The 9,696-nt window shown below is 40.4% G+C and overlaps 1 protein-coding gene across 2 annotated transcripts in view; it reads right to left on the bottom strand.

The window, feature by feature from the left end:
- Positions 1 to 2,136: 2,136 nt before the first annotated feature.
- The window catches only part of ubap2a (ubiquitin associated protein 2a), a gene marked incomplete at its 5' end in the record, with an annotated part of 13,201 nt that continues 5,641 nt past the window's right edge, over positions 2,137 to 9,696 (bottom strand). For both annotated transcript variants that reach the window (XM_014017044.1, XM_014017043.1), the window contains 12 exon segments: positions 2,137 to 2,887; positions 2,996 to 3,187; positions 3,262 to 3,329; positions 3,406 to 3,510; positions 4,790 to 5,206; positions 5,294 to 5,387; positions 5,462 to 5,512; positions 6,754 to 6,845; positions 6,936 to 7,254; positions 8,359 to 8,410; positions 8,580 to 8,754; positions 8,948 to 8,987. In XM_014017044.1, coding sequence (XP_013872498.1) covers positions 2,792 to 2,887; positions 2,996 to 3,187; positions 3,262 to 3,329; positions 3,406 to 3,510; positions 4,790 to 5,206; positions 5,294 to 5,387; positions 5,462 to 5,512; positions 6,754 to 6,845; positions 6,936 to 7,254; positions 8,359 to 8,410; positions 8,580 to 8,754; positions 8,948 to 8,987 — 1,701 coding nt within the window.

Here is a 9,696-nt window from a genome sequence, read left to right on the forward strand (position 1 = left end):
RAAGAAAAAAGAAGCAGCAGATTAGTGATTGAACAGAATTTATTTGGTGTTCAAAAATTATTTTGTACTCACCTAAAGCTAGTTACAGTAAACGTATGTCTGTTTTTGCCGCCTTATAAGTGGACATGTAATCATGAAAATCTACAGATAAATGTGTCAAAATTTAAAAAGCAACAACTTTGGTACATTTGCTGGTAGGGTTGGGCAATATTGGCAAAAAAAATTAATCATGATTAATTGTGGTATTTAGCCGATAACGATTAATTTGATGATTAATCCCCTGCAGTCCCTGGACACCGTTACGTCCTGGTCACATGACTAATTTAGTGGGAAAGATTTGCTTTTTGTAAAAAATTGTTTGAAAATTACAGATTTCAGGCTATTATTTTAAATTGTGTTGATAAAAACAAATAAATTACAGAACTTTATTTTTAATGTTCATCATATTTGAAGCGGAGAGGAGCACTAAGCAGACTGACCGGAGTAATCCCCAGTCAGTCTGCCTGGTGGCATTGTATTAATTGTCAAGTGCCAAAAAGTAATCGATTGTTTTTCTGAYGATTAATTGCACACGATGCAATTATGCCCAACCCTATTTGCTGGTCCTAAAATCATCGTCTTACATGGTTGTTGAAATGGGGAAACGTGTTTTCCTGTAGAATATTGGAAACAACAAATTCAAGTTGTACTCAGGATGACAAGCTGGGAGTCAACTGCAAAATGTTTCATGGGAAACTTTGGAGCTCATGTATCTTTTTTAACTTGCCTCAAAATGCCTTGTATATATTTTTGTAAATAAAAGCTTAAACTTGACCAGTTTGTAAAGTTATTTAACCACATAAATCCCACCCATTTTCCACTAGTGCCACTTAGTGTAGTGTTGGTACAGTTCCAAGCCATTTCCATTAGGTCAGAATTATGGAACTAGACCTGTTTTTTAGTACCTACTTCATTGTGGTTCCAAGCGGTCCCAGTTGACGTCAAAATGCAACGTCAGAACACTTCGTCACTGATTAGCTAGGGGGTGGGGTTACTGGTTGCGTCTGAGCTGATTTGTTAATTGTAGCAGTGACAAGTCGAGATTCCATCCATCCATTTTCTTCCGCCTATCCGGAGTCGGGTCGCGGGGGCAGCAGCTTCAGAAGGGAGGCCCAGACCTGCCTCTCCCCAGCCACTTCTTCGAGCTCCTCCGGGGGAACTCCAAGGCGTTCCCAGGCCAGCCAAGAGACATAGTCCCTCCAGCGTGTCCTGGGTCTTCCTCGGGTCGCGGGGGCAGCAGCTTCAGAAGGGAGGCCCAGACCTCCCTCTCCCCAGCCACTTCTTCGAGCTCCTCCGGGGGAACTCCAAGGCGTTCCCAGACCAGCCGAGAGACATAGTCCCTCCATCGTGTCCTGGGTCGTGATTCCATCCAATTTTAATTCGAATTTTTAAAATTTCAGAAGTTATCAAATTTGTTTCCATCTCTCATTTTGCACAATAACTTTTTTCAAACCCAAAATCCACCTCCACCTACAGCCCAAAACACACCAACTGGAACCAGACTGGAACGTCAATAGAAAAGTACCCAACTGACCCGTTTCAACACTGACTGTACCGACACTGCACTATGGCACTACATCACAGATCTATTGAAGAACTGGACCTGAAGGCAGCCAAATATCCATGTTTTTGGACGGTAGAAATTTGAATACTTTAAAAGACCAGTACTTACCACTAAACCACAGTGGTGCCCAAACCAGCAATGTCTTAGTAAATTAGTCGCTTCAGCAGTATACGTTTTTGTCTTTTTATAAGGTATTTTGTCCTCTACCTAAATATTTTTATCCAAATGTACAAAAGTCCTGATAAAAACATCTAAATGCTCATCAAATTTGCCTGAACTATTCTCTGAGGACGTCTAGTCCTGGTCCTCGATGCTCACCACCCTGGATGTTTTGTGTCTGCTTCAGTACACCTGGTTCAGTGGTTAAATGATATTTTCGAGTTCTCCTGAAGCCTGTTAATTCATTCAAATCAGATGTGTTGGAGCAGAAAAAGTCTGCAGGATGGTGGCCCATGAGGACCCTTGTCTAAAACTTCGACGTGATAGATGTGAATGAAGATTTGTAGTGAAAATGTAAATATTGATTCCAGATCCATGGAAACTTCATAATGTTTAATTTGGACAACAAGGGTTAAAATGACATCAAATCCAAGGCCTGGCTGGTCAAACCAACCAACTAGTAAAGATTCAGGAATGAGAGACAAAATGGAAAGAAAAAGGGAGGAARAAAAGAAAGTCACTCTCCGAATAAGGATTCACAGACGAGAGTGACCTGTTACAAAAGAATAAAATAAAATTCCAAAATAAAAAAAGGCCTTTGCCGTGAAAATGATGTGTATAATTTATGTACACCATTCTCAGTTCATGTATGCRTACAAAAGAAAAGAATCCACATCACAAGATGCTTGTGTTCAAGTATATTCACCAACTTTATCTCCATGATTTAGCACTCTCATCTTTCCACATTTTTTTGTTTTCGAAATAAAATGTCCTTCAAAATAAAAACAATGCAGAAAACCACATTTTATGTCCTACCAATACATATATACTGTATAAATACATAAATATATTTTACATACAACAGCCATTAATTTGAAAATGAGATATACAGAGCAAAGGGGAGGGGATGGTAGTGTGTGTGTTAGCTTAGTCTGTAAAAATGTTTTGTTTCTCTATCATCTCATCAGATCGGCTGGTGTGTGCGTGCGTGTTTCACACACACGCACACACACGGCAGGTGTTGCCGTCTCAGTTGGCCCAGTAAGGGGAGCTGCCGTAGCTCGACTTGTTGACTTGGCTCTTCTGCTGCAGGCTGCTGGACTGGCCGCGCTGACTCGGACCACCCTGAACAACGGCAGGAAACGAGAACGTTAATCCTCCTTACTGATGACGAACTGCTGAGAGGACTTTGTAAAAAAAATAAATAAAAAAATAAAAATAAACAAAACATACCTGTCCATCCTGAGCTAGGTGGTGATGCAGCAGYTGTGAGTGTGGTTGCTGGTGAGGCAGGATGTGGAGGAATGGGGCGGGTGCATAGCCTCCAGGTGGGGCTCCGGGGTTCAGAGGCCCTGGGCCCCCCAATGCCGATGGCAGGTTGAAGGGAGGCGGGGTCCCTGCGTGGAAACCCTGCTTATCGAAAGACTGGAGACAGAAGAAAACKTTACTGCTGGAGCAAAACAACAGGTTCTGTTGTAAAATTCAGCTCAGGAGGCTACCTGGGTCTTATTGTAAACACTTCCACTGATGTCTGGCACACCAGAGTTACTGGATGTCACTGAGACACCTGCAAGTATATTTAAATAAGAAATTACACCTTTGACTTGTATAGAACTTGAATCATAAAGCCTTTTAGAATCTACCTTTCCCAGGCCCCGCAGCAGCAGATTTAGCTTGCGCCTGTGAAGAGGAGTTGTACCCTTTGCTGTACTCAACTCCTGCTGGCCCTGCTGTCAGCTCCTCATAACCTGGAAAGGCAAAATAAAACTGAACATTACACATTTTATTATTAAGCTTTAAAGGCAGTTTTCTTTTTGTTAGCTAATAAGCAGTGGTAAAGTCAGTTTATATAAGAAAAAAATTTCTAGTGCACACAACTCAAATTTTCTTACAAAAATGRGAWAAGAGTAAATGGGTGCCCGGTTCTGAAGAATCAAAACAATGGGATGACCAGCACTCCAAAAAATACCATGTTTTTAAAAAGGGAAGAAAACAGGACGCGTTTCGGCTACATGCCGTCTTTCTTTATTCCTTATTAAAGGGATCCATGATTAGTTGTAACATTAGACTTTATTTGATAAACATATATTTAAACTGTAAAATAAAGACTGTAAAAATACTGTAGGATGTTCAGTTCTTATCATTTTTAAACTAAAAGTTTAAAAATATGTCACACGGATGGGGCCATTTTATTTACACACAAAGCATTCTGGGTAAATGACGTGGATAGGTCATCACGAGGCTGCTAGCGAGCTATATCCACCCTGAAGGTTAATCTTGGACAATATCTGATGATTGACTCTTTTAAATRAAACCAGAGAGCGTTGACAGAGAGGAGAAGGTAGAAATGACTCAGCCTGTAACTGAAAATATAGATGGAGGACAACAGAGCTGCTTCATGGAAGAAGAACCTCAGCTTAGCCTGTTAGCTTTAGCATTAGCCCCGATGCTATCACCATATATATGTATTAGCTCAGCGCTACATATTCTCCTCTCGTCACTGAGGTCCTCCATCCACATGACAGAGAGGGGAACACAAAAATGTCTCAGTCTGTAACTGAAAATATGGACGGAGGACCTCAGTTTAGCTTGTTTGTCGCGCTAGCGCTGAGCTAATACATATAAGGCAATATAGCTGAGGTTCTTCTTCCATGAAGCAGCTCTGTTGTCCTCCATCTATATTTTCAGTTACAGGCTGAGTCATTTCTACCTTCTCCTCTCTGTCAACGCTCTCTGGTTTCATTTAAAAGAGTCGATCATCAGATTTTGTCCAAGATCTTCAGGGTGGATATAGCTCGCTAACACCGAGGACCTATCCACGTCATCATTTACCCAGAATGCTTTGCGTGTAAATAAAATGGCCCTGTCCGTGTAATATATTTTTAAACTTTTAGTTTAAAAATTATAAAAACTAAACAGCCTACAGTATTTTTACGGTCTTTATTTTACACTTAAAATAAACATTTTTCAAATAAAGTCTAATGTTACAACTCATCATGAATCCCTTTAACAAAAAAGATTATATACCTGAGCTGAAAGCGTGCTGGCCATAACCGCTGGGCTGCTGCTGCGCCTGCTGCTGAAAGGGGCTGGCTGAGGGGTTGCCCAGGCCCAGTCCCATGCTGTGTTGCTTAGCYGAAGCCGGCCCCGGGCCTCCGGGAGGAACGAACATGGTGGGGCCGTACTGGAAGGCGGCAGCGCTGGGCACGGCGCCCGGCACTCCGGGGTAGTACGGCAGCCCCGTGTAGCTGTAGCCCGGAGGCAGAAAGGCCTGCTGGCTGCTGTGGTGCTGCGGTTGGCCCTGAGGCTGAGGCTGAGCCTGAGGAGGCTGAGGCTGAGTCTGGGTCTGTCCTTGGCTTTGGGCCTGGGGAGGCTGCGGGGCAGCCAGGCTGGTGGGGGGTGCTGGCGAGGTGGAGTCATTCCTACCAAATTTTGTGACTTCACCTGAACAACGGAGGGGGCGGAGATGTGTGAGAAACAACGACTCAAACTGGCTTGTTGGGTTTTAGAAAAGAGGAGTACAAGGTTCACCTGAATAGGGGTTGTTGGCGAGGCTCCCGTCTCTGCCAGAGAGAGCTGCTGTGGGGCCTGGGAATGTGATTCCATAGTAATCCTGCAAAGAAGGCTGAAGAAACCRAATCGTTGAAATCAAAAGTAGCATTTAGCTTCGCTTCTGCATGCAAACATCATGTGGCTCACCATTGGCAGTCTGGACTGTAACATATGGAGGTCTTCATAGCCGTAGATCTGCTGCAGGATACAAAGAATAAAAACACTCAGTCATACGTACAACAACACAAATGTATTACAATCTCTAAAAACCTAAAACAAAATTTACCAAGTAAAATGAAAATTACTGCAATTCGTAGGTAAAAAAAATGTGGAGACCATTTCATTTAAAGAGATTATATTTCAAGGATTTCAGCTCATGTTGTCATTTAAAATAGTTGTAAATTTAAAGGTTAATTTTTCATGTTTGATTGTTCATCYCGGTACAGTTATGTCACGGTACACAGGGCTGATAGTGGGAAAAAAAAAACATTGAGCCGCTCAAACTTCTTCTCTGAATCAAAGTTTGCAGATTTTCTAAGTCCCGCCCCCACCTGGTTTCTGATTGGCTGGTAGGCCTGTCTGGTGTGATTGAGAGGGAAAGATGCGCTTTTGTTGAATCTAAAGAAATACTGTATATGTTAAACCTTAGGCTCGGTGAGACTGATTTTTYTTCTTCTTTATTTTCAGAGATAAGCCGGAATTCCCGCATGGGGCCAGAATAAATCAGTCCTGCTTACGTTTTTAAATACAAACAAACCTAGCACATTCAAATTACCAGAACCTTGTTTATGTTGCTATAATCTGTATAGAAATTTGAAGATATTCATGATAAACTACGAACTTAAAACTAACACTCTCACAGGAAGGGTTTAAATTTTGAACTTTTTTCCAAAACCCTCACAAACTTAAAATCTTGGGCACACATACATACGTCTTTTAGGGTTATTATTGTTTGAGTCTACGAACTAAAGCAGCAGTAGAACTCTCTCTCTCTACTTGTTGGAGTTTGGTCGTGTCTGTTCAACATATTTAATACAAGCTTTTAGTACAATGTTAAATTTTAGATGCATGTCTCAGCGAGGCCAGGGTAGGTGGGTGATGACGTATCAGCTTGGTGTCTCCCTCAGCCACAGTGAACTGGTAACATGTGACCATGTACAGATGWTTACTGTTTTATCACATGCCATGACCTCAATGGGGGTGGGGCTTCCCAGTTTGTGTAATGCTAGAAGAAACTCTGAATCAGGAAATTTGACCAGTTCAAAGTCATTGGTTTGTTTTATAAAAAATTATCMAAGTGGATATTATTCTAACTTAAATCTACTTCTTTTGTTAGGAACTATAATTAAATTAATAAACATGGAAAAACACTGCACATACAGAAGTTAAAACTAATCAAAATAAACATGTGCAATAGTGGATCATGATGGTCTACTTACTGGGTAAGCAGGCAGTAGTCCCCCTGGACCCATGATATACTGGTTTGGTAATAGAGGAGGCACACCCTGGGACAGGTTAGGAGGAGCCTTACCTGTCAACACAACATTTTTATTGTTATTTTTATCTACGTGAAAACCTCACAGCTTCAGTTTGAGGCTACTGTCTGGAGTTGTGTGCGTACCAGTGGAGGGGAGCACGGCTGCGGTCCTTGGTGCAGAGAGGTTGGACGTGGCAGTGGCTCCATTGGAGCCGAGTCCCAGCGCTGAGCTGGTGGCGATGGCGGCGGCGTGGATTCCACCCGCGCCGGTCATGCCTCCGACTGTGCTGCTCATACCGCCGCCCAGGCTGGGCATGTTGGCCAGGTGGCCGATGCTGCTGCTGCTACTGTTGCTGCTGCTGCTGTGTGCCGGGTGGAGCGGTGCGTTCGAGGGCTGCGATGACGTGTAGGAGCTTGACGAAGGAGCCAGAGAGCTCACGTTGCTGCTGTCGACGCTAGTGTACTGCAAATATAAATAAATGGATCCAATATTTGTCAACACAGGTTTTTCTACACACATTYGCTTAAACTAAACTGTTTTACACAATATGCAAAGAATGCATAGAATGTTAAAGGTAGTGCGACCCCTGCTGGTTGCCGCATAACCTGATCACCTGTTCCCCCATGTTTTTGTCATGTGTGTCTTCTTGAATGGGTGTTCTTAAATGTAATTTCATTTTGCTCTGTACAATGACAATAAAGGCATCATTAATCAATCGATATTAATTAATATGCATTGTCCTTTTAAATAAATAAATGAATATATTGTTTCATCAGTTAAAATTATTAAAATTTTATGAGTTGGTTGAATATCATATTCTGTAAGTTATATACAAAGCTCATAAAAATGTGTTACCTTCAAACATCCTATCAAATTTTGTTAAGAGGGAAAGCTGCTATAATTTGAAGGGACTGCAAATGTTTATTAAACCAAAAATTTGAACAATTTTGAAGGACAGATGCACTTCAATAAAAAGTACAAGACTATTGAACAATCTGGAAAGTGATTATAAAATCATTGGATCAATTAATTCCTTTAAAAAATGATCAAAGCAAAATTGATAAAGAAATATGAAATTGTTTAATTTGTATTTGTATGAGTTACTGTTTGAGGAGTTGAATTTTTGTTTTTGTTTTATTTGGTTTATTATTGTTTGAAATTAATATCAATTTTTTGTTGTAAATAGGAGCAGATATAAGATCTTTTATCTGCTACCTTTCATTTTATTTGATTTGAATTATTTAGTTGTTTGTTTTTTTAAATGAAATGAATAAATACATTTTGAATTTGAATAAATAAATGAAGTGAAACGCTTGTTTAAATCCAACATCAGCAGTTTAGTTGAACTTTGAACGTTCAAATAAATCAAACATCAAATAAATTAATGCTTTGTTTCTGTGGTGTCTGAGTCAAATTTAAAKCTCTAACACACTCTCGCTCCAGTAAAGTTTCCTTTTTCCACCATGTTGCTTGTTTTTAGTGCTAAATCTATGTGTCTTTTTGTATCGAGCAAGATATTTTACAYGAATTAGCATCACACAGGTAGAACATCAAACTAAAACTTACAGTGAGAGAGCTTGATCCCAGAGCTGAAACTGAGGAGTGGCTGCTGCCGTGACTGCAAGGTGATGGAAAAAAAAAAGAAAATTTCCAACTTCATCATCCCAATCATTACAGAAGAACTAATTATTTACACTGCACAGCAACTGAAAGCAAACAGTAAGACAAGTTCAGTCCAAACAGCACAATTTTGTACACAGGGATATTTCTAGACCGACTGGCCTGACCTGTTTAGTGAGTTGAGTTGACCCGATGATTGCAGGTCCTGTGCCAGGTTGGAGAGCGTGGTGGAGCTGTGTGCAGGCAGTGAGGGGGGCAGGTGGGAGGAGGGGACCGAAGGGCCGTTAGTGTTGAGGTTCACAGACGACGGCTCGGGCTTTGGTGTGGAAGCAGTTGAAGAAGCTGCAAAGAAACAATTGAAAAAAAAAACACGACTTTTGAGGTGTCCCGCCTGACAAAATGATTTGGAGATTTGAATTCAGATTTTAAAGCATCATAAAAGTAAAGCTGTTCCCGTTGTTAACAAGGCCTCTATCTGTCGGCGAGTTAATGAGACAAATGAAATAGGAAGCAGTGATAATGAGAGGGAACTCACTGTCGAGAGCAGCAGAGGTTCTTACACCATTCAGACCGTTCTGCAAGAAAAAAAAATCAATTAATTTATAACCAATATATAGTGAGAGAGAGAATTCAGTGTGAGCTTTAATTTGAGWAGTATTAAGGGGATAAGTCATCATTTTGGCAGCAGTTTCTGAGAAAAAAATTCTTAGTAAATAAAATCCTACCTGTTATAGATATTTGGACAACCTCACTTTGTAGGAATAATTTTTATGCTGAACAGGACAAATGAGCTAACGGCTAGTGCAAATGCAGCCAACACTAAAGCAGATCATTACCATCTTAAAACAGCTCCAGTCTCAAATTTATTTATTTTTTAACGCTGTCTTTTTTCCAGCAGTCATTATGCAGGAGGGACAGATCCATCCCCGGGCACTGAAAGAAATGGATGATTCAGACAGAATTTGTAAAATTTGTATTTGTAAAAATACAAACTTARTTTAAGCTTAACAAATTATCACTAAATTTGGACAAAACAAATGATATGATATTCAGTAATAGAAAAGGAATGGTCGATGTTTCATTTAACGTTGATGTGTGGAGATCTGCAAAGTTAGTGAAGTAAAGTTTTTGGATGTTATTATTGATGAAAACCTGACCTGGAAACCTCATATAAATGACTTAACAAAAATAACAAAATCTATTGCAGTACTACATAAGGTAAAGGAGTTATTTAATGATAAAGCACTGTTTATATTATTTGCAATAATTGTTCCACATTTGATT

This window comes from Austrofundulus limnaeus, unplaced genomic scaffold (assembly GCF_001266775.1).
Source record: "Austrofundulus limnaeus strain Quisiro unplaced genomic scaffold, Austrofundulus_limnaeus-1.0 Scaffold160, whole genome shotgun sequence".
NCBI lineage: Eukaryota > Metazoa > Chordata > Actinopteri > Cyprinodontiformes > Rivulidae > Austrofundulus > Austrofundulus limnaeus.